The 25,969-nt window shown below is 43.9% G+C and overlaps 1 protein-coding gene across 3 annotated transcripts in view; it reads left to right on the top strand.

The window, feature by feature from the left end:
* Nucleotides 1–25,969, top strand: part of ADCY2 (adenylate cyclase 2) — a 438,654-nt gene that overhangs the window by 214,839 nt on the left and 197,846 nt on the right. For all 3 annotated transcript variants that reach the window (XM_043488503.1, XM_043488504.1, XM_043488505.1), the window contains exon 4: nt 7,925–8,074. In XM_043488503.1, coding sequence (XP_043344438.1) covers nt 7,925–8,074 — 150 coding nt within the window. The remainder of the gene's footprint in view (nt 1–7,924; nt 8,075–25,969) is intronic.

Consider the following 25,969-nt stretch of genomic DNA (forward strand, 5'->3'; position numbering starts at 1 on the left):
TTTGCCCTGTATTTGGAGTCTGTGACTGTTTGCACAGGACTTGGCAAATCCATCACTTCTGAATGAATGCACTTGCTCATGTCAGGTTTAGGTCCACGCCCAGGATGGGCTGTGCTAAACCTGTCCTGTTACTGCCCTTGACAAACTCATCCCTTTGCTGTCATGGTACATCTGGTGTCTACATTTAGGTCCATTTAACTTAACCTCATAAGGTGTCTTCTTCATTCATCATTGGCAGGGTATATTATGCTTGGTTTGCTTAGCTGTAATTTATCTCCTATGGTGTAGATTCGAAGTGGCGTCACAAGCAGGTCGTAATGTAAGTTGCCAATGGGATAGCAAAGGAAATGTACCCTGAGTAACCATGAAAGGCCTGCCTCCCTTCTCGTGCAGTTAGCTGAAGAGACGTACTTATCTTGCATGAAGTGATGTATCATTTCATCTTAAACCGAGCTGCACAAGATGGAGTGTCTGCGAGCCTTGGTCATGTGGTCGTTGACTGAATCTGAACACCTGTTGGCTCTTCAATTTTTAAATGAATGGATGTGCCCCCTATAAAATGGTAGTAAGCAAAGAGAATTATGTAGAGTGTTTAAATGAAGCTAAATTTCATTGATCCAGATTAATTAGAGAGATGATCTAAGTTAATGGAAAATAAAGTGTGTGCAGATATCTTTTGTTTTCACTTTTATGTCTACTGAAATCACCAGAATTAGGCAAATTATACATTGCTTAGTGCAAATCCTTAAGGGAGCTGATTCAAGGCTAATAAAATTTCGGTTTTAAGTAGTATATAATTACATGTTTCTAAAGTTTAGAAATGCGTGAGATGCAACACTTAGAGCATGTTCTTCTACTGTGTATATGTCATCACACATGCGGCAGAGGGCCAGGGGGACACAGAAGCCAGCGTCTGTTAAGCCTGTTGGACAGTCCAGGATCACTTGATCCCCTGGGGTTCTGAGGGAGTGGAACCTGTTTAGAACAATTAACCTTCATTCAACTTTCTGGACTCACAAAGACCAAGGAGATAGTGGCTTCTGTTGGGTATTGGTAAACATGTAAAATTCAGTTAATCACTGATTGGCTGACCAAGTGTCAGATGTAGTCATCCAGATGTCACTGAGCCAGCAGGCTGTGGGGCAGAAGGCGATTTGGACCAGATAGAGACTGTCTGTAATAAAAGTGCTTCGTGGTTAAGAATCTGCCTGCCCGTGCAGAAGACACATGTCCGATCCCTGGTCCTGGAAGATCCCACGGGCCTCAGAGCACCTAAGCCCATGCACCACAACTCCTGAGCCCGTGCTCTAGGACCCTCGAGCTGCAGCTACTGAGCCCCCTAGAGCCCGTCCACTGCAACTAGAGAACGCCTCTGCAGCAACAAAGACCAGCACAGCAACGTTAATTAACTCATTAATTATTTATAAAAAGCAAAGTCTGGACAATATTTTTTTTTTTTTTTTTACAAAGTGCTTTGTAATCACAGGTGAACTCCCAGTCCAGCTCTGTAAAACACAGGGAGTGGGGAGGAAACTGTCGGCGAGCCTTGCTTTGCAGAAATGACCTGCAGAATAATCAGCAAGACAGAAATGATTGCGCCCACTCTGGGGACTGGAGATGGATTGCGAGTTATGGAAGTAGCAGGTCCCTCCCTCCGTAGAGTTTCTTTGGTTGCTTGTCTCTTCCCGTGGTGGAGAGGAACTAAGCTCGGAAAGTTAAAATTCTTCCACGAGCTTGAAATCAGGGACAAACCGGATAAGAGAACATATGTGCAAAGCAATGTGAACTACGGATCTCGTGGAAGGAGGCTTCAGCAGTCTCCTTCCACTGAGTTCTAAATATTGGAAACTCGATGTTTGGTCTTCTTTTCATTATTATAAACTATTAATCAAGCCAGCTTTCTCCCCATCAGTTTCAAATTTGCAGTCCCTGAGCTGATACGTCCAAGTCTGGGTTTCTGCCTGGTGAAGTCAGCTTTCCCTTCTTCTAGGGAAGACGTGTTTTCAATGACTTAATTGTGGGAGAAACTTTCTATCAAGATCTTGAGTCTCTTCTATTGGCTTGTAATGAGCTGAGCGAGGAAGTGACTCTCAAACACCTCTGCAATTTTACTTAGCTGTGATACTGAACTTGAACCCTAAGGAGATTCTTTAGCCTTAGCCCTTTATCCCAAATATAGCTGAAAAAATAGCATAATTCAAAAGTGATGTATGCAGTCTTAAAAACTGTATGCTTTTCAAAAAGACTTAATAATAACAGCTCTAACAGAAAAGAGAAAAATGAAAATAATCACCATGGCCAACAGTACTATCTATTGCTAGTGCCCTTTTCCATAGGAAATCAAATTGCATTTGACACCCAGTTTTTAATTCTAGTTGAACAAACCAAAGCCTATTAACAACCATTGTTGAGGTGATTGCTCTTTCAGTTTTCTTCTGAACTTTCTGTCTTAGCTCAGGCTGCCATAACAAAACACCAGAGGTGGGGGCGCGGGGTTGGGGGGAGGGTGCCAACAAGAGATACTTACTGCTTACATTTCTGGAGGCTGGCAAGTCTGAGACCAAGGTGCCCGATGATTCACTTCTGGTGAGGGCCCTCTTCCTGGCGGACAGCCCCCTTTCTCTCATGGCAGAAAGACAGACAGAGTCTCTTCCTTTCCTTAATAAGGACACTAATCTCATCATAAAGGTGGACATTCAAGACTTCATCTAAACCAAATTCTCTCCCAAGGGCCCCAGCCCCTAACACCATCACACTGGGGGTAGGGCTTCAGTGTATGCCTGTGGGAAGGACCCCCCACCCCCAGTATACGCTTTCAGCCCATAATACTTTCTAACTCTCACAATGCTCATGCTCAGTCATGTCTGACTCTGTGACCCGATGGAACACACCCCGCCAAGCTCCTCTTGAGAGCTTGAGATTGTCCAGGCAAGAATACTGGAGCGGGTTGCCATTTCCTTCTCCAGGGGATCTTCCCATACCAGGGATCAAACCCATGTCTGCCTGCATTGCAGGCAGATGCTTTACCACTGAGCTGCCAGGGAAGCCCTTTCTGACTCTACTCCTCCTCATCTGGAGGATGTTAAATTAGAAGAAGATTCCAACACGTGATCTGAAAGTCGCTGGATGTTATTAGTCAAAGCACCGAGGGTCTGGTCTGCTCTAAAAGACTGAGGCAAGGAGCCGAGTCCCTGGAAAAGACCCTGATGCCAGGAAAGATTGAGGGCAGGAGGAGAAGGGGGCAGGGATGAGATGATTGGATGGCTCCTCGGATGGATCACCGAGGATATGAATTTGAGCAAACTCTGGGAGATAGTGAAGGACAAAGGAGGCTGATCTTCTACAGTCCATGGGGTTGCAAAGAGCCGGACACGACTTAGCCACCAAACTACAAGAGACTGATAAAAAGCAGAGATCCTGAGGCCAGGGCAGAGAGCAAATGTAATTCTTTGGGGGTTGCAGGAAATACCAAGGAGATGGGATGGGGATTCTCTGCAGTCGTGTTTGAGAGCTCAGTTAAGGGAGATTGTATCTGATCATTTTCTCTCCCAAGCGAGAGCATTGTTTTATTTAAGCCAAATTTGCTGCAAACGAGATGCAGCGAGCTTGCTGAATATTCATTTGCAGCTCTGTTCATCAAGTTTATAATTCCTTTTATTTTCCTTTGACTTATAATTGGTGTTTTTGCATATTTATGATCTGTTTGTTTTAAGCTGAGGACCTGTTTTAAATTCTGTGATGTCCTTTCTCCCCCGGCCCTGGACAGTTCACTCATAGAGAAACCATGGCTTTGAGGGATGGGGCTTCCCCAGTACCAGGAGCCTCACCCCACTCTCAGCTGGCATGTACGCTGACTGCTGACCTCTGTGAACCCTGAGGTTCACTGCCCTGAACCTAAGATAAGAATGAGAGTACTGAACAATTTTAAAACTCTTTAAAAACAGTCACAGAGGACCTGAGTGGTCACCAAATCCTTGTGATAATTTCTCAAATGTTTGAAGACAGTGAGCTCCCTTCCTTAAATGTCCTTTTCCCAGGTGAAATAACCCTGCATGGGAATTAAAGACACAGATGTAGATAAAATAGATTAACTAGTGAGAACCTACTGAATGGGACAGGGAACTCTACTCAATGCTCTGTGGTGACTTACATGGGAAGGGAATCCAAAGAAGAGGGGATATGTGTATGCATATAGCTGATTCGGGCTGCCTAGGTCGCTCAGTGGTTAAGAATCCGCCTGCCAATGCAGAAGACGTGGGTTCGATCCCTGGGTCGGGAAGATCCCCTGGAAGAGGAAATGGCAACCCACTGCAGTATTCTTGCCTGGAGAATCCCATGGACAGATGAGCCTGGTGGGCTATAGTCTATGGAATCTGAGAAGTGGACACAATTTAGCAACTAAACAGCAACAAATAGCTAATTCACTTTGCAGGGGTATGGCAGAAACTAACACAATATTGTAAAGCAACCTTACTCCAATAAAAGTTAATTTATCAAAAAGGAAGAACACTGCTCAGCTCATTCTTCTTTGGTCACCTGACCCAGTTAGAAACAGCCTCACTTCTGTTACTTTACTCTGAGAGTACATGGACGCACCAACAACTCCAGCATCACAATCACATGCTCTGTGGACCACAGCGTGGTCTCCAAACTGCAGCCGCTTAAAAGGACCTTAAATGATGGAGGCGCTTTATAGCATCAAATGCAAATGCTCTGTAAAGGAAAACCGTGTTAGCTGCTTTCAGCGCTTCCACAGGTCTCTTTGGAAATTCTTCAGAATCACCTTCCCCGCACCCAAGTAGAGTTGAATTGCGTTGGGTGAACCTGTCCTGACTCGTTTCCTGGGGCCATGTTTTATTTAAGCCAAATTTGGTCTTATGGCAATGGTCCAGGGCAATCCTTGAGAGCCTTCAGGAGCCTGCCCTCCGGTCTCTGAATATGTTAGAACTTTGTTTCTTCACCTATAAGATGAAATAACAAGAGGGGCCACCCTCCTGGGTGTTTTACTTTATGGACTCTTGCAAGGATGAAATGAGGTATGTTTGGAAGATCAATGATGATACTATGAAAGAAGCAGAACCAGTTTGCTGGTAGATACCAGCCTTCCCACCAGCACAGGACTGGTGGTTTATGCATCTCCTGAGAATCACAGACAAATGCTGATGACTCCTGCCCTACGCACATCAAGTGACGACCGGGATGTGGAAAGTGACAGAGGACCCGGCCTCTGTAACGAGTGGGTGGAGTCCAGTTTGCGCAGACTCTGGAGCATGGGTCACGCTCCATTTCAAGGCCTAGTTTGCATCTTCAGGGAAAACCCAGACTGCTGTTATTACTTAAACAATTTATTTTCTTCACGACATCCCTTGAGAGGCCAAGTTTCCCTTCCTATTTTCTGACAGATGTGAACGTAGCTAAATGAAGCAATCAGATCAAAGAAAGCATCAAGACAGTATGATGTTATGAAATCAATCCAACATTGTGGAAATAGGATTTTTTACTGTGTCTTCTGCTTAACAGTCTTCTAGGAAACAAAATGCTGTGATATTAGTTTTGAAAAGAAAATCTCAACCGCATCACTTCCTTGTGCCCTAGGTTTCCTAGAGTCATAATATGAATGCACCCTTTTGAAAGAAAAATGCTCTGAGACATCAATCACATTTGTAAATGTGTGTAGTTGTTAAAATACCAGGACTAATTCTATTAACCTTAGAATATGGAACTTTAGGATGAAAGCAGGTGTCAGGAAAATGCTTGTAATTTGATTAAATTTTCCATCAGAAGAGAAATGCCATAACTACTTGGCATTAAAACGCTTAGCTGTTTATTTCTTAAGCATTTCCTTTGCATATCTGAATAAAAATCCATAAATGCATTCTTTCCGGTTATCGTAGCCATGGAGGGTTGGAATTACATGTTGTTTGAAGCAATGCCACATCCATTGCCCAGACTAAAGAACAAATGACCAAAAGAAGGCTTTTCCTGAAGAACCTTGACATTGCAAAGCTGCCAGGGCACTGGGTCACTGGTAACAGAGACACCCCTTTCGTACTCCCTGCTGGGGAGCCCAGGGCACTGAGGATGGCTTCATTCAATTCCGTTGCTTCCATTTGGTTCTTATTTTGGAGGAACTGACTTCCTAAAATGTCTGCATCTTTGTTTGATGGCATTTTTAAGGAAAAAAAAGAAGCTCTCATAGATAAGCATGGTTATTATTATTATTATTTCCGCTGCACCCAATAAGGAGAGAGACAGTTCTCCTGTCTCTGGGCCATCTGGTTTGTGTTAGGGCTTCTCGTTCCTGCGTTCTTTGGCTTGCTGTTCTTCAAAGCAAACCCAGCAGTGACACAGTTTGCAGAATCTTTAGTGAAGTAAGAGATGGTCCTTTTGCAGAAGCAAAGGGTGAAAGCACTAAAGTAAGATCGTATGGACAGTTGAGTGTTCTTCCTGGGCAGGACATTTATAGGTTGTTTTCAATTTTTCTGTATTTTCTGTTTCCCCCCAAATTTTTGTGATCCTGAATTGTTTTTATCAACAGAGGAACAAATGATGTTCTTTAAAAGGTTCCTATACTCTTGTCTGGAAAATCCCATGGATGGAGGAGCCTGGTGGGCTGCAGTCCATGGAGTCGCGAAGAGTCGGACACAACTGAGCGACTTCACTTTCACTTTTCACTTTCATGCATTGGAGAAGGAAATGGCAACCCACTCCATTGTTCTTGCCTGGAGAATCCCAGGGACGGCGGAGCCTGGTGGGCTGCCATCTGTGGGGTCATATAGAGTCGGACACAACTGCAGTGACTTAGCAGCAGCAGCATATTCTTACATAAATACTAGATAATGGGGACTATCCCTTCTCTAGACTCAGTGAACACAGGTTCCATGTGACGACAGTCTGTATCAGTCACCTGGTGTCACAATAACGCTGTGTAAGAACCATGAAATCTCAGTGCCCACAGTAGTGGACTATGGGTTGGCTGCCTGTCTCTGTTCTAAGGGTACCTCATCTTCCTGGGACCAGTGGGCTGGTCAGGGCATGTTCTTTTCCTGATGAGATACAAAAGAGGCACCCCAAACATGCCAGACCTTCTAAACCTTGGATGGATCTGGCTCTCAGTTACTCCCACCTACATTGCATTAGCTGTAGCAGATCACATTTGTTGTTGTTCAGTCGCTCAATTGTGTCCAACTCTTTGCGACCCCATGAACTGCAGCACGCCAGGCCTCCCTGTCCATCACCAGTTTCCGCAGTCCACCCAACTCATGTCCATCCTGTCGGTGATGCCATCCAACCATCTCATCCTCTGTCATCCCCTTCTCCTCATGCCTTCAATCTTTCCAAGCATCATGGTCTTTTCTAATGAGTCAGATCTTTGCATCAGGTAGCCAAAGTATTGGAGTTTCAGCTTCAACATCAGTCCTTCCAATGAATATTCAGGACTGATTCCCTTTAGGATTAAGTGGTTTGATCTCCTTGAAGTCTAAGGGACTCTCAAGAGTCTTCAACACCACAGTTCAAAAGCATCAATTCTTCAGGGGTCAGCCTTCTTCATGGTCCAACTCTTACATCCATACATGACTTACTGGGAAAACCATAGCCGTGACCATATGGACCTTTGTCGGCAAAGTAATGTCTCTGCTTTTTAACATGCTGTCTAGGTTTGTCATAGCTTCTCTTCCAAGTGAATCACATGGCTGAGCCCAGAGATAAGGGAGGACAGCAAAATCACCTGTGAGAGGGCATGGATCCAAGAAGCAGATGGGACCCATTTTTGTTAAGTAAATAAAAATGTTAGTTTTGGTACAGAAATAAAATTAACCTTGGGCAGAGTCATCTCTTTGGAGACTGTTGCCCATGTACCTTGTGTTGTTGTGTTCGTAAACGATAAATGCTCACCCTATTGAGTGGCTCTTTGTGTCCTCAGATCCTGGCCAACGTGATCATCTTCATCTGTGGGAACCTGGCGGGGGCGTACCACAAGCATCTCATGGAGCTTGCTCTGCAGCAGACCTATCAGGACACGTGCAACTGCATCAAGTCCCGGATCAAGTTGGAGTTTGAAAAACGTCAGCAGGTAAAATACACGTGCGGTCTTACTCCCACGTTATCTGAGATGTTACTGGGATGATGTTGTCACTGCTAATGGCGAGGGTGCTCACAGGCATCCACGCACAGGCATCAGCAGGAAAGCAGGGTAGCCGTCTGGTTGTCCTGCCCGCCCAGCTTTGGGCTGTATGCCCAGTGGATTGAATCGTAAACCAAAGAGCAGAAATGGCATCTTCAGACTCAAACCCAGCCCCCTCCCCCAGGATCACCCACATGCTGACAGCTACATCAGCCACCATCCACACATGGCTGGGGAAATTCAAATAATAATGATAATGATGATTGTTACAGTGACACTTGGGTAAGACACTCACTGTTGGTTACAGCACATTTCTCTGTGATAGTGTTTGTGGGCAGGGTTTGTCCCAGCTGAAATCTGCCTGTGCCATCAACAACACTTCATATAGTGCCTGTTTTCCACCTGGGATGTTGAAATGGGATGAGATGATTAAATGAGATGAGATGCTTGAACTTGTCCTTGAGGGAGATGATTGGAGTTGCGGGGGGGAGGGTCTGGTAGGGAACTAGTTGTGCTGTCAGGGGCTGTCCTACAGTCATTGCTGTGGGTGATATGTGGACACATACATTAGGAGAATACATAGGCTCTGATGACAGAATGATGATTGTTACAGTGACACTTGGGTAAGACACTCACTGTTGGTTACAGCACATTTCTCTGTGATAGTGTTTGTGGGCAGGGTTTGTCCCAGCTGAAATCTGCCTGTGCCATCAACAACACTTCATATAGTGCCTGTTTTCCACCTGGGATGTTGAAATGGGATGAGATGATTAAATGAGATGAGATGCTTGAACTTGTCCTTGAGGGAGATGATTGGAGTTGCGGGGGGGGAGGGTCTGGTAGGGAACTAGTTGTGCTGTCAGGGGCTGTCCTACAGTCATTGCTGTGGGTGATATGTGGACACATACATTAGGAGAATACATAGGCTCTGATGACAGACTGTAAATATAAGAAATGGAGCTAAATCAGGGCGGTAAGGAGCAAAGCCACGTGGTCTCATCCAGGATGGTGGCCAGCAGATGAAGCAGGCCTGCTTTGGAGGGGAAACCAAGAGGGGGTCCTGTACTTGACACATTTAACTTCAGGTCTCAGCAGAAGATCCACGTGAAAAGTTTTCTTTTTGCCCTTGAGTTTTCAAATTTATCAGCAGGAACCCAGTTTCCATCTCTAAAGATGATGGTTAACATGACTGTCTAGTGTGAAACCCACAGTCCCTTCTCTGAGTGCATTCATCAGTATTTGGCACATAATTGTGTCACTATTATTCGTTAAATTGTATTTAGTCCATTTTATATAATTTCATTAAAATGTATTATGGTGGTGAGAGCAAAAACAATCCCTTAGATACTGATACTAGACTTTTTTTTATTTGTGTATGAACTGATGAATAGTAATTGTACTCCTTTTTGAAAACAGGGAGTTCTGTTTGTTCATCCAATAAATATTAATTGAGCACCTAGATTGTGGAGGGCGTGATTCTAGGCATTGGGGTGTGGCTGTAAATATTGCTTTCTCACTGATATTAGCAAATCTCATGGTTTGTTTTAAAAACATTTTGTTTTGCAACATGTATAGTAAAAGTATTCAGTAATTACAGTTTACTTCTTTGGTCTCTAAGTATATCAAATTCTGGATTGCATTAAGAGAAATAGATAGTTGTTAACATGGGACAGTTAACCAGTACCACTTCATATACTGTGCACTTATCCACGTTCAGTAATGGTTCAAATCTAGGTTCTAGAAAATTCTGTAGTTTCAACACACAGCACTCAGTGTTCACAATTGTTCCCTCTACAGAGTTCAAGTGACTTAGGGTAGACAGTTTCCTCTTTCAAACAGTGGTGACGGGATAAGTTTGGTCCTGCCAGTCATATTTAACTTTCTTTTCCATCACCTTCGCCAAGGTTAGGAAGAACTGAAATTCCAAGTCAGCGGATTACATAACCTAATATTTATAGTACCAGCTTTGATAGAACACTAAGTCAGGCTGTTGACCTTTTCTATACTGCCTCTTTCCATGAAGAGACCTTGAGCGGCCAAGAGCAGGTGTCATCCCTTGTCATGTTGATCTGTGGGTCCGTGTGGTCAGAAAGGCCATGCTCTGACCTTACGTGGCTCCAGAACTAGACCAGTGAGGCACATCTCATGTTACAGACTTTATGGGACCATCGCGGGAGATACTATTAGGGCATCTATTTACAAGTTCTAGGAAAAAGAGTCAAGGATCTTTTTTTAAATATGTAAGGAGAAAAGGGACACTTTGAAGAAAAAGAAGAACTTATACTTTGTTGTTGTTGTTCAGTCACTAAGTTGTGTCCGACTCTTTGCAACCCCATGGACTGCAACGCCCCAGGCCTCCCTGTCCCTCACTGTCTCCTGGGGTTTGCCCAAGTTCATGCCGACTGAGTCCGTGATGCTATCCGACCACCTCATCCTCTGCCACCCTCTTCTCCTTTTGCCCTCAGTCGTTTCCAGCATCAGGGTCTTTTCCAATGAGTTGGCCGTTTGCATCAGGTGGCCACAGGATTGGAGGTTTAGCTTCAGCATCAGTCCTTCCAGTGATGTTTATTTAATAAAATATAATTTGACACAATGTATGAATTTTGCTACCAAAGTTGGGAGTCAGCTCTCAGGGTCTGAGGCCCATAATGCAGTACTTTTGTTAAGATTTTGGAAAATTTGTTCTAAATGCCCATAGTTTTCTTTTGTTTTTTTCAGACCAGCGTGTAATTAAGTGGGAATGAAAAAAATCCCATAGTTAATAAAATCAGTAAGGTATGAATGTATAGATTTAAGGAAACAAATAAAAATTAGCCAATGGCAAGCTAGGTGCCCTTCATACAGAAGAGTGGCCTCCGAGACCTCGACACTGGTGTGGCCGCAGACCAAATTAAGGTCCGAGGATTCCACATGTCATTTCTTGTCTGTCTGTTGCCACAAAACATTTCTTTTTTAAATTTTCTTGAAGTATAGTTGATTTACAGCGCTGTGTCAGGAGTATAACAAAGTGATTCAGATATCTATCTCTCTCTGTATATATATCTTTGTCTATAGCTATAGATAGATATCTGTATATGTTATATGTATATTGTATATTTGCTTCCTTCGTAGTCACTGAGGCAAACAACAGTGTCCTTGAGAGTGCTTCATTCAGGGGTAAGGGGTGTGCTCAGTAGCTGCAAGATGATTTGTTTCAGCCCCCATTTGGGTAAAATCTATGGCATCCATTTTAAGGTTGTATCTGCAGTTACCACAGAATGAGTTGACGCTCCTGGGCTGAGGGCCGCCATTTTGAATAGTTACTGGGCGCCTTTCACAGCTTCGCCCCTGCCACGCTTAGACCTTGGGGAAGAGGGCAGATGTCCTGTGAGCCCAGGAAGCTGGTCCTTCTGCAGCCCTGCTAGGGGTTACCAACAGATAGTTGAGATTACTGGGAAGGGTCTAGGGATTCTGCAGTCTTTTCAAAATCACTCAGCTCTGTACTTTCTTTTCTTCAGATTTTGTGCTTTTTTTCCCCTAGATGCAAATGAGGAAAATCTAGTGATCAAAACCATTTTTGAACAACATGGCTATTTGTACTCTGAGATTTGAGGAGAAGAAGGAATGAAAAATGTTAGCAGAGATTTTCTCAGTATTTGTGTTCTTGCCCTAAAAATGCCCTCATGGATAAACACTATTTTTTTTTTCTTAGTAAGTGAGAAACTTAATGCACTCAATTAGTACTGAAGCCGCCTTTGGGGCCTGAAAGTGGTGTGTTTTGACTTTTGTCTTAAGTTTCACATCCTGCAGTAAAAGTCATTTCTTGTGCACCATGTCAGTGCAATAGAGGCTCTTTATCAAACCTCAGTCAACAGAGGTGTTTCTCCCTGGAGAATGTAATAGACACTCAGAAATTGATGAGAGCTGGAGTCAGGGCAAAACAGAAACCCTCTCTCTTAATTGCCGGGGCAGTGGAAATAAATGTGGCCTCTGTAGGACTGAAAACTAGGTTTGCTTTTTTTATAGAGAGAAAATAAACACTCTTCAATTTATATGTTGTCTTTGTTTTCAAGTAATGTAATTGTGAGAATCTTTATGTGGCCTGCCTTCTTCTGGAAACACCCTGTGGACTGAATATGATACAATATGCCTTTCAGTGGAGAGTACTAGTCAAGTGAGGTGGGGACACTGTGTTATTCCTGAATCTGTTCCCCACTGTGGGGGCTTAGTGAACCAGTAGGCTTCCTGTGTTTCCTTGGGGGCAAAATTGTGCAGATTTCAGTGGAACAAGCAAGTGGTCCTTTTGTGTTCATGGTTGGGTAGATAAAAAATGTACCCATCTTTATCCTGATATGATAGCCAGTAATATTAGGGCATTACCAGATGTATTGCATAAATCATTTAAAATGCTAGGTAGAGTGTGTTGGAGTTGTTTCAGGTTTGGGATGCTAAACTGTGGTCCCTTTTCATGAGGGAATGGAGAAAAGAAGGAATGGCATTTGTTTGAGTCCTCTCAATGTGCCAGGCTGTCTATTTAGTTCTTTCACATTTGTATCAGTTTCCTATTGCTATTGTAACAAATGACCACAAGTCCAATGGCTTAAACAGAACAAATTCAGTATTGTATAGTTCTAGAGATCAGAGGTTCTAAATCAGTCTCATGAGTTCTGTCAAGGTACTGGCAGGCTGGAGTCCTGGAGGCTCTGAGAGCAGAATCCAGTTGCCTTTTCAAGCTTCTAGAGCCTTTCTTCATCCTTGGGTCCTAGCTGCTTCCTCCATCCTCAAATTCAGCAGCACAGATTCCAGTCTCTCTCTCCCCTCTCTCTGTGCCTTGTCTTTCTCTTCACCCCCTTCTCAGATCTCTGATTGTGCTCTTGCATCTTTTCCCTACTCTCATTATCCCTCCTGCCTCCCCGCCATATGGATAATCCAGGAAAATCTCCCCATCTCAAGGTCCTTAATTTAATTGTATCTTCAAAGTTCTGGGTTTGCTAGTCACGGGTTCTGGGGATTATTAGTCGAACAGGGTGCTTTTTACAGGTCCATTGTTCAGCCAACCAGCCCATCTTCTTAATATACTTATGAACTCTATGACTTAAGTCTCTTTTCCCACTTAAGTCAAAGTAACTGTCAAGTTACTTGTCCAAGACCACTCAGCTCTTAAGTGTGGATATTTCTGCCTCTCATGTTGGTTCTGCCTAAGTTTTTTGGAGTTATCTTTGAGAATAGAGATTTTCCTTAGCCATGAAGGACTTTTTAAGTTAACTGTGTTGCTTACCATTACTAGTTACATAAGAAAGCATAAAACATCATCAAACACTTATCCGACATCATTAGGTTATGCATTGCCATGGTAAGCACCATGTTGCCCATGAGAATGCTAGAAATTCACATGAAAGGTCATTCCCGCAAGAAGCCACAGTGTTAAATCTGTCTGTGGCTGGATTTCCATTCTGTGGTGGACCCTGTAGGGAGACCACCTGAGTTGAATCCTGGTTACGTTTTCTTTTTGTATGACCTTGGTCAAATTCCCTCACTTCTCCATGTCTTAGTTCCTCTGATGGAAGTTGTTCTGCTTAATTTCTTACCAAATTTCAGAGTCTTTCTAGCATTCAAAATGGTGTCCTGTTAAGAAAGTGATCATGAGCTGGTCTTGCATATTGAATTATCATGACATAATGCCCTCAGTTCAGTTCAGTTCAGCTGCTCAGTCATGTCCAACTCTTGGTCACCACATGGACTATAGCACGCCAGGCCTCCCTGTCCATCAGCAACTCCTGGAATTTACCGAAACTCATGTCCATTGAGTCGGTGATACCATCCAACCATCTCATCCTCTCTCGTCCCTTTCTCCCCCCGCCTTCAATCTTTCCTAGCATCAGGATTTTTTCCAATGAGTCAACTCTCCACATCAGGTAGCCAAAGTATTGGAGCTTCAGCTTTAGCATCAGTCCTTCCAGTGAATATTCAGGACTGATCTCCTTTAGGATGGACTGGTTTGACTTCCTTGCAGTCCAAGGGACTCTCAAGAGTCTTCTCCAACACCACAGTTCAAAAACACCAATTCTTTGGTGCTCAGCTTTCTTTATCGTCAAACTGTCACATCCATACATGGCTCCTGGAAAAACCATAGCTTTGACTAGATGGACCTTTTTTGGCAAAGCAATATCTAATGGCATAATGCCCTAACATTAAACAAATCAGCTGCCACCCTGGGCCAAACCATTGACCTCACTGACGCTGGAGGGAGAGATAGGTGCCGGCTATGCCATCCCCTGAGTGCTCTCCATAATAAGTTCCCTTGAAGCAAACAGATCGAACAGAGAGAAGTTCTGCTGTGTCTGCTAGAACATGTGATGGAGAGTCCTTCCAAACCCTTTTTTATCAGCCCCATGTCACTCCGTTGCGGAGTTTACTTTTCACCAGCAGAATGGATGGTGTGAAGCAACCACATAGCTGCCCACACTACAGGACTTGCCATTTATCCCAGTTGTCTGCATCTTAGTTGGCACATGGAGTCCAGGGTGGAGCATCTCACAGTATATGCCTCTTGATAAAAACCGAATTAGGTAAGCTCAAGAAGAGTTCAAGCTAGTGAGACTTTCTCACTGCAGTTCCTGAAGCGTGAAAGCAGCAAGTTTTAGTAGAAATGTTACCCTGACCTTTGGGTAGGATATGCGACCAGCAAAGACAGCAGAGAATGTTTTTCAGCCGCTCAGTCATGTCCGACCCTTTGCAACCCCATGGACTGCAGCACGCCAGGCTTCCCTGTCCTTCACCATCTCTTGGAGCTTGCTCAAACTCATGTCTATTGAGTCAGTGATGCCATCCAACCATCTCATCCTCTGTCATCCCCTTCTCCTGCCTTCGATCTTTCCCAGCATCAGGGTCTTTTCCAATGAGCAGAGGATGAGAAACATAAAACATCACACAGTGTGTACAGTTTGGTTTGGATAGGCTGACCCCACCTGTGTCCTCAAAGATCTTTAATGAAACTTTCCTCCCAGCCCCACCCCCATCTACTTTTTATCTGTTTTATTTAATAATCGATTGTATAGTTTTTCCTTTGGTATCTCCTCCTTGAAGAAGCTGTACTTGTATAATTCTTGGTCACTGCTTCTTTCTGTGTTACTAAGTGACGAGTTGCCTACTTTTCTCTAGGCATCATTCCCTTGATGGAGAGGACATAGTCCACTTTTTCTCAGCACTCCTTAGTGAAAGCTCGAATGATGTACAAGATAGCACCTGTTTTACTCGGAAGTTGTAACAGTGAAGGGTTGAGATTTCATTAAAGAGTTCTCTTCACGATGTTAACCATTTGAGTGCATCAGAATGGAGTTCAAGAATTGCTTGCACAGTTTGCACTGCATTGTATCCTACTGATTGCTTCAGTTCTCACGAAGCTCAGATATTATGTCTCACTGAGAAATACCAGGGTAATATATTTCAGGATGTTGCAATGTGTATTATGCCATGAGGCTTATGGGTACTTTTGATGAGAAATGAAAATGAATTCCAGAAAAAATATGTAAGTAACTCTCAAACCATCAAGCCCGAAATGTTTTCTGATGAGTCCTTTAGTTAGAATGGATGGGATTAGAACATATTTTCAAAGACTGCAACGAGGGCCATGCTGTGAATGTATACTCTGGCTCCTTTAAGGAGAAACCAACAATTCTACATTGATGATCAAGGGCAAAGAGGAGGAAGACAGCTGGAATCACTGTCAAATCTTGACGCCTAATGAAGACTGCCACTGCAGGAGGCTAGTAATAGGGGCTCAAAATAGCACTAGTGTTCATTTGTAAAAAGATAGACATCCTGTTCTAAACGGAAAAAGTAAAATACAGTTACAGTAATTAATCAAGCTGATTTTTAATTAATTAAATATATGCAAATGCCTCTTTGTGTAATGACAGTAGAAAAGCTGGGCTTCTTTGGGGGCTCAGACAGTAAAAAATCTGCCTGCAGTGTGGGAGACCTGGGTTTAGTCCCTGGGTTGGGAAGATCCCCTGGAGGAGGGCATGGCAACCCACTCCAGCATTTGTGCCTGGAGAATCCCATGGACAGAGGAGCCTGGCAGGCTGCAGTCCATAAAGTCTCAATGAGTTGGACATGACTGAACGATTTAGCACAGTAGAAAAAGCTATATGGTAAAATAAAACCTCCAGAAATTTCCTCCCTGTAAGCCACTTGAGCAAAACCCCTATCCAGTGTCCATGGTCAGGAAGCCATCCTCCTGTCTTGTTGGAGAAGCACCTGGGGGACATTTATATTACTCTAGATCATCACAGGTTAGTCTTTGTTGATAATACTGTTGTTTGGTTGCTCAGTCGTGTCTAACTCTTGTGACCCCATGGACGGTAGTCCTCCAGGCTTCCCTGTGCCTGGGATTTCCCAGGCAAGAATACTGGAGCAGGTTGCCATTTCCTTCTCCAGGGGGGATCTTCCTGACCCAGGGACCGAACCTGTGTCTCGTATCTCCTGCATTGACTGGTGGATTCTTTAGCACTGAGCCAGCAGGGAAGCCAGTTGATAACACTAGAGAAGCACAGATACGCACACACACAAATAGAAGCTGCACCCTCAGGAGAGCACCTGGTTGTGATATTTTTGGCTTCTGAAAGTTGTCAGTTTCCCTTGGAGATTGGTTGTTTTTTATACCCTGTGATGCAGTGTTTTGATGCCGACAAGACTGTATATTAGGCAAAAAATAATCTAATGGAAATAGTCATGTAGGATCAACATCACTTGACATGAATAAAATAAACCCAATAAAAAAGAGTCCAGAATCAGTCCTTCTGGTGGCAGTCTCCATTCTTCTGGTATGTGTCAGGCACCAGAGAAAACTCAAAATCAAAGTCAAATGTCAAGTCTCCTGTGATTGCGATCGTATCTTGCTTCCTGCAGACGTAATCACAGGTAGCCCAGGATACCTGATAATGGGGAAGAAGGCTTTTTGAACTCACTGGCATGGGAAGTGATTGATTTGCTGTGTTTAATAGTTTATCACCAGGAGCACAGTCACAGGTAAAAATACCTCGCACGGCCCTAGGGCTGTGTTTGCCGAACCACGGCACCCACCAATGTTTCTGACAAATTGAAAAGTATGAGTTAGGAGCTTTAGAATTTTGTTCCTGTGTGTATGCTTTCAAATGGTGTTATTCTCTGGAGTTTTCCCTTTTTAAGTTGTCTGAAAACTTCTATTTCACAGTTTTGTCTTTGATTATCTGCCATGTGCCAGGGGATTAGCCCAGGGAACAGAGTAGTATTTTAGTAGTAGGCTAAAGCCCCCCTGTGTCTTTGGGCTTATATTAGAATGGCAGGAGATGGACCATAACTGTCTGAAGGCAGAATTCTCATGAGAAGATGCAGAAAGATATTGTGACAGAGCTAAGTGGGATAAGCACAGAGACACATTGGAGGGGCCAACCAGGGGCTTCTCTGGGGACGTGGCAGCCGAGTTGCAACATGAATCCCGGGAAGATGCATCCCTGTGAGGACAGGATGAGCAATGCTGTCAGCAGGAGTAGGCCTGCAAAGGCCCAGACTCAGGAACCAGATTGGCCTGTTTGGGGGACACAGAAGTCAGTGGGATTGTCGGGTAAGAGAGGAGAGTGGAGGGGGAGACAGGAGCTAGATGCCGGACCACATACTGGGCCTCGCAAGGTGAGTGAAGGACTTGGGGCTTTATTAGACGTGGAGTGGAAAGTTACAGAAGCGTTTTGAGTAAGGTGGTGACAGGAACTGGCTAACATTATGTGTATCTTTTCTTCTAATTGAAGTGTAGTTGATTTACAGCACTGTGTTAGTTGGTGCCGTGCAGAGGAGTGATTCGGTCATATCGACATTCTTTTATTTTTCCCGTTATGATTTATCTAGGGATGTTGAACGTCGCTCCCTGTGCTATACGCAGGACCATCCCTTAATATAGGTATATATACTAGTTTGCATCTGCTAATCCCAAATTCCCGTCCTTCCCTCCCCCATCCCCCTCCCCTTCCTGGGCAACGACAAGTCTGGTGTCTATGTCTGTGAGTCTGTTTCTGTTTGGCAAATAAGTTCGTTAGCATCACTTTTTGGATTCCTGATATAAGTGATATCATACAATATTTGTCCTTGTCTGGCTCACTTCACTTAGTATGATAATCTCTAGGTCCATCCATGTTGCTGCGAATGGGTTTATTTCATTCTTCTTATGGCTGAGTAATATTCCACTGTGTATATATGTACACATCTTTGTCATTCACCTGTCAGTGGACGTTTAGATTGTTTCCGTGTCTTAGCCACTGGGACTGGTGCTGCTGTGTACGCAGGAGTGCATGTATCTTTTTGAATTATGGTTTTCTGACTAATATTCTTAAAGGATCCCTCTGGCAACTGACGGAGAATGGATTGAGGTGGAAGTGCAGGCTGGGTGACCTCCTGAAAGCTCTAGCGATAGTGCAGACCTGAGCTAGGAAGAGCTTGGATCAGAGTGGACATATTCAGGACTTACTATGAAATGAAACCAGTATAGATCACTGTTGGATTAGATGTCGGGTGAGAAGAAAATAAAATAATCAAGAAAAATTCCTAAATGAAAATTCCAGCCCTTGGATCATGGTTGGTGTGCCACTTCTTAGATTTCGGGGTCTTTGGGAGTGATGTTGGTTGGGGGTTGGGAGTGGTGTAGAAATCAAAAGATGAGTTTTGAACAGTTAAGTTTGAGATCCCTGGTCTGTGTCCAAGAGGAGACGCCACGCTGGCAGTTGTAAATAAAATCCAGAGCCAAAAATGTAAATGTGGAAGTCATCAGTGTATAGTCGGCCTTTAAAGGACAAAATGAGAGTCTCTAGGGAGAGGTTAGGGTTAGAAAAGACAAAAATGAACCAGGACCAATCCCCAAAGCACACCAGTATTTGAGAAGAAATAAGAGGAAAACAGGGAGCCATTCACTGAAAAAGATCACCCATTATGTGAGAGTAAGGCCAGAGAGTGTGGTTCAGTTGAAGCCAAAGGAGGGAGTTTAGGGGCCAGCATTCAACTTGGTCCAAAGGTGAGTCTCAGAGGGCAGCGTGTGGAGAAGTGACCACTAGTCCTGGCAACCTGCCTGTCACCGGGGCAGAGGGTTATATTGAGCAGAAGGTGAGCAAGGGCAGCTGTGAGTACTGACGGCTCCTTTGACACGCCTAGCAGGAAAGAGGGGCCAAGAGTGCTCCTGTTTTACCGCTTAGCTTTTCTACTGCAATGCAGGAGACCCCAGTTCAATGCCCGGGTCGGGAAGATCCGCTGAAGAGGGGATAGGCTACCCACTCCAGTATTCTTGGGCTTCCCTTGTGGCTCAGCTGGTAAAGAATCTGCCTGCATTACCGGAGACGTGGGTTTGATCCCTGGGTTGGGAAGATCCCCTGGAGAACGGGAAGGCTACCCACTCCAATGTTCTGGCCTGGAGAATTCCACGGATGGTATAGTTCATGGGGTTGCAAAGAATCAGACACGCCTAAGACTTTCACTTTCACTTTCTTTCTTTCACTGCCATGATATAAGTAGGTATTTGCATATATTTAATTAATTAAAAATCCTTGATTAATTATTATAACTGGCCAAGACTTTTTAAAATCAATTAATTAATTTTGGGCTGCGCTGGGTCTTCATTGCTGTGTGAGCGGGGGCTACTCTTCGTTGCGGTATGTGGGCTTTTCACTGAGGTGGCTCCTCTGGTTGCAGGGCATGGGCCTAGGGCATGCGGGCTTCAGTAGTTGGGGTGTGCAGGCTTCGTTGGTCTCCAGCATGTGAAATCTTCCTGGACCAGGGATCGAACTCATGTCCCCTGCATTGACAGGTGGATTCTTAATCACTAGACCACTTGGGAAGCCCCCAGTCAAGACTTTCTTTGCCCAAGATGGAAAGCAGTAGTGTATTACGTATCTTACTGTGACATCTCTGGCAGTCCATTTTAAGCCGTTAGTAGGTTGTCTTGTATCATATAGCTTCCCCAGAGTGTCTTTCTTTTATTCTGAATTTTCGATTCTCAGGAAGGGGTGGGCAGAGGAATTGATTGATTTTTCTAGAGAGGAGCTCAGTTGCTGGAGTACATTACTAATCACTCTGGAGTGTCCTGTGTATGCTGGTTCTTGTTCTGGTGATGGCTACTAGAAAGTTTTGAACCCAAATAGAAACAACGAGGGCTTCCCAAGTGGCACTAGTGGTAAATAGCCCACCTGCCACTGAAGGAGATGTAAGAGACATGGATTTAATCCCCTGGGAAGAGTTGGGAAGATACCCTAGAGGAAGCCATGGCAACCCACTCCAGTATTCTTGCCTGGAGAATCCCATGGACAGAGGAGCCTGGCGGGCTACAATAAATAAGGTCACACAGAGTCAAACACCTCTGAAGCGACTTAGCACACACACAGCACATGCCAGATGACTTCATTCTCTAGGATAGTGGTGTAGAATAAAAGCAGGAATATTTTATCATTGACTGTAGAATGAGCTCAGACCAATCAGATGAGATCTAAGGCCCCAGACCTTGCAGGCATCTCAGCCCTGAAGGAAATGACCATTCTTTGGACAACTTTTAGCTAATCGTGTGACATCTTTGTCACTCCGAGACAAGATCCAATGTTTGGAGGAAGAGAGGTGCATTAAAACAAAATGCAAAGTCCAGTCACATGATGCAGGGTGCCACCCATGAAGGCGTCCTTGCCTGGGCTGCTCTCAATGACCCTTCCCATCCATCTGTCAGGAGTCAGAACGTGGCCACCATCGTGGCAGCTGCCTTCACCACCAGGTAAAATGACGTGGGTGAATTTCCCAAAGGCGTCATCACCCTTCTAGCAGGCCTGCCTGGGGCCCACTCCTGAAACCTGACTGTGACTTCTTTGGTGGCAAAGGCTGTCTATTATTTCATTATTTTTCCTTATGTTCATAGAACCTGGCACAATTCCCTGCATGGAGTAGGCCAGTTCTCAGGTCAATCAATCAGTCATGTCCGACTCTTTTTCAACCCTATGGACTGTAGCCCACCAGGCTCCTCTGTCCATGGGATTTCCCAGGCAAGAATACTGGAGTGGGTTGCCATGCCCTCCTCCAGGGGATTGTCCCAGCCCAGGGACCAAAGCCGCGTCTCCAGCATCCTCCGCAGTGGCAGGCGGATTCTTTACCACTGAGTCACCTGCCCGGGCACGTGCTGTTACGCACCAGCTGACAAGACACATCGGTGTGTCCTATGCTCTCTTTCTCCCTCCCCACTTCCTGTCTTCTCTAAGTTCAACCTTTATCATGCACGTATTAGTTATGTAGCTACATGGAAGTAGTTGGTTTAACTTGGTTATTACCGCTGGTCCCCAAACAGGATCCTCAACAATTTATAGCAAGCCCTGGACTCCTGAGTGATCCATCACACACCATCTTGATTCACCATTCACACATCTTTCCTTCTGTCTCTTCTGAACTCTCTGCAGGTTAAGTGTTCTTATGAGTCAGCTCTGAACAAACCCTGATGCTGTCAGATGCGTCTTTCTGTTATGAGGCTTGCTTACATGATTATTCAGGGAAGTAATATTTGACCGCACTAAATCTTCAGAAAGAGTAAACAGCAAAACTCTGCCATTTCCTGTCCTTCCAGGCCCATATGCCTCTCCCCAAAAGTTTCTAGTACAATTTTGGCTGAGGTGTCACTATGAATGTGTGTTGTTTTAATCTCATTGTCATAGAAGGGATCAACATCTTTCCAGTAGGGAGCACACACACAGATTGTGTGTGTGTGTTTGTGTGTGTGTTATGAATGATGCAATTTTATGTCAGAGATAAAATACAAGCGTGAAACCACCCATCTGTTACGTTGATCCCGATCTGCTGAAGAGCATGCATTTAAGCCAGCCTGTATTGAAATGCTTGGCTCATGCTTACAACTGTGATAACAATTTGCAGAATAATGAATCTTTGAAACAGTGTTAGATTTTGACGTTGATGAATACAGCACTGAACATAATTACTATTTCAGATCTCTCCTGGTGAATTTTATTATCAAGTTGAAGAAAAAGTGTTTAGGGGGAATACTTAGGAGTGGGTGTTCTGAAGTGTGGGTCAGCACAAATGTCAACAACAGATTCTACTCTTTAAAAGGGGCAGAGAGGAGCTCAAAACTTGGGCTCTGAAGAAGTAACACTTTCAGATAAGTGAGCTTTTTGAAAAGCTGTGAGCAGAATTTTGAATGCTTCCTGAAAAAAACAGAGGGGGATCCTTTCATTAAAGAGCAATGGACTTCATCAGCTGATATACATGAACCTAAAATGGGACAACTTCTATAGCAGAGAGAATTGAGAGATGTCTTAGAGGTGCCGATGAATAATGAAAACTAATTTTAAGCTTGCCTTTAAATAAAGTTTGCTTTTTATATGTGTTCATGAAAAGTGTTCCTATCATTTCCCATGTAAATTGGCATGTAGATTATTACATGTAAATCATTTAAATTAGCATCTTCTGCCTTTGATGACATCATGCTTTTACTTTATTTCATTGAGAAATGAAAAATAAGAGACTAGGCTCCAGGGGACAAATCAAACATATTATCAAGCCAGAAAAGAGAAATACCAATTCTAAGATATTTTATGAGTATTTTCTCTAGAGAATGATGAGTTTAATCATTTCGTGTCTTGCTATCTTTCTTTATTGGTGAAAGAGAGAGTGCTGGGCTGAATGGTCTTCTATAATTAAGGAAGAAATGGCTAATACAACGCTCCAGCTGAGAAAAGATTTGGAAAAGTTACTTTCCTGATGCTTCAGAGAAAGTTCCGTCCTTTCTCACTGTTCAGCTTTTCTTCATCAGGTACCCTGTGAATAGAGATGAGAAATTTTTTAAAAATTAATTAATTTATTTTAATTGGAGGCTAATTACTCTACAATAGTGTGGTGGTTTTTGCCATACATGGACATGAATCAGCCATGGGTGTACATGTGTCCCCCATCCTGAACCCCCCTCCCACTTCCCTCCCCATCTTATCCCTCAGGGTCGTCCCAGTGCACCGGCCCTGAGCACCCTGGAGAGATGAGAAATTTGAAATCAAATGCTATCAGACATGTCCTCAGAGTCACTTATTTCCCTCCAGGGAGGAGAAAACAAAAACCGTCTCTGTTGGTGCCTGTCAGCTGGTCCCACGTGGGATCCTGACCTGTTTTTCTCTCGCCCCGTTTTTTGGTGGACACTCTTTCTGTCCTACCCACCAAGCCCACGTGCCTGTTCATCACAGACACGGAGGCGTCTTTTCTCCACGTTTGTGCCGCTCAGCTTTCAGCTTATCACACGTTTTCAGTCATTCCCTCCGATGGATGGCTCTCAGCACACTCCTCCTGCCTCCCTCTTTCCTTGGGTTGTAGGCTCCTTTTCATTCACACCACGGACTCAGAATGGAACCGGATGCCATTTTTCCCCAGACCACACTTGTTTGTCACCTTCTCTTTCTGTTAGTGGCTCTCCCCACCTCACCCTCAGCCCACGTTTAAATCCCCCTTCTCTGTGCTTTCTCCTCTGCTTCTCCCGTAAAGCCAGCTGTTCTGCTGTGTTTACATTGGCCGTTCCCACCGCCACCTCCCGAGTTTGTGTTGCTGCCGCGCCCTGCCCTCATCAGATTCATGCCATGTTAATCCTTGAAAGGCACGCTTAGTATCAGGGCAAAGCTGAGCCCGTAAACACGAGGAGCTGCTTAATAATGCAGCGCCCTTTAGCAGCTGTTCTTCGAGCTGTTTGTGAGAGGCGGCATTACCCAACGGTGAGTGTGGCTGTGGTTCCTCACTTGGTTTCGAATCCTTTGACACCCCTTGATCCCCGCCTGACTCGGGGAAAGTTGTATAACCTTTCTGGTCTTTGGTTTCTTCATCTGTACAATGGGTGTGTGTGTGTGAGTCCAGTCAAGTTGCTCTAACAAGATACCGTGAGTGGAGTGGCTTGTAAACAGCAGAAGAAATTTGTTGCTTGTGGTCCTGGAAGTGGAAGTCCAGGTTTCGGGAGCCAGCATGATCAAATTCTGGTGCAGACCCAAATCGGGTTGCAGACAGCTCACTTCTCCTAGTTTCTTCATGTGGATGAAAGGAACTCTCTGGAGTCTATTCTATAAGGACACTCATCCCAGCTGTGAGAACTCTGCCTTCATGACCTAATCACCCGCCCCAGTACAGGCCACTTTGTCATGTGGAGGCGAGGATTTCCATATATGAATACCAGGGGGATGGATTTCAGTATATGAATACCAGGGGGACGGACTTCAACATATGAATACAAGGGGGACGGATTTCAGTATATGAATACCAGGGGGACAGATTTCAGTATATGAATACCAGAGGGACGGATTTCAATATATGAATACCAGGGGGACGGATTTCAATATATGAATACCAGGGGAACACAAATAATCAGACATAGCAGTGGAATAATGACTTTACCTACCTCTTTAGAATTTTGGTCATATTGTACGTTTTTATTATCACTGAGCAAGGGCATGTTCTCAATAAATGTGTGTGTACGTACACTTATATCCCCCATTTATACAAATACACATATATTTACTATCAGATTGGTACAAAAGTAGTTGCAGTTTGGGACTGTGAATTTTAAATTATTACAACTAGGCTCTAACACATCTCTGTTGATCACAAAAGGAACCATTACAGTCTACATGTTTTTGCCAATGAGAAATAAGTTTGCTTATTCTTGTAGCATGAAAATCCATGCTTCGGGGTTTGAGGAACTCTTGGAAAGCATTTTCTGCATCCTGCTGATTGTGGAAGTGTTTTCCCTGCAACAAGTTGTCAAGATGCTTGAAGAAGGGGTAGTTGGTTGGCAAGAGGTCAGTTGAATACAGAGGATGAGGCAAAACTCCGTAGCCCAGTTCATCAACGTTTGCAGCATTGGTTGTATGATCAGGAGTTATTGTGGAGACGAATTGGGCCCTTCCTGTTGACCAGTGCTGGCTGCAGGCACTGCAGTCTTCCTTGCATCTCGTCAATTTGCTGAGCATACTTCTCTGAAGTAATTGTTTTGTCAGAATTCAGGAAGCTATAGTGGATCAGATGGACAGCAGACCGTCAAACAGGGACCGTGAACTTTTCTTGGTGCAAGTTTGACTTGGTGAAGTACTTTGAAGCTTCTTCTCAGTCTGGCCACTGAGCTGGTTATCGCCAGTTGTCCTATAAAATCCATTTTTCGTCCCACAGTCCAATTGAAAAATGGTTTGTTGTTGTTCCATTCAATAAGAGAAGATGACACTTCAAAATATCAATGTTTTTATTTTCAGTCAGCTCATGAGGCACCCACTCGTTGAGCTTTTTCACCTTTCCAATATGCTTCAAATGCCATCTTTATACTGAAAAAAATAAGGAAATGATAAAACACTTGAGTTATGGGCCTAATTCTTTGTTTATTCAATGACAGTCAGTCTAGATATTCATGTTGGACTCATTTCTGTGCTGCTAACATGTCAGTATTAAGAAGAAGGAGAGAAATTCTAAAAGCTTCTGGAAAGAAGAAAAAAACTAGGATAATTGCCGTGGGACAAGTCAGATTTGCGTGTCTTATAATCAACACCAGATGTTAAAAAACAGTAGAGCAGAATCTTAAAAATACCTCAGAAAAGTATTTTGCAGTTCAATTTGTACACCAAGTCAAACTGCCATTCGTAAATGTACACTGGTTTTCAGGCACACATAACTCAGAAAATGCAACCCCCATACAGGTATAATGACATGGAAATTTGAATGTTTCCACAGTGAAACAAAGAAAAATAAATTCAAACAAAAGAGAGGATAAGAGAAACTTTATGAGCCAAGAAACTGGTGAAACTTGAGAACTCTAAGTAATAAGACTAAATAATTACAGTTGCCTAG

This window comes from Cervus canadensis, chromosome 16, assembly GCF_019320065.1.
Source record: "Cervus canadensis isolate Bull #8, Minnesota chromosome 16, ASM1932006v1, whole genome shotgun sequence".
Classification (NCBI taxonomy): Eukaryota; Metazoa; Chordata; class Mammalia; order Artiodactyla; family Cervidae; genus Cervus; species Cervus canadensis.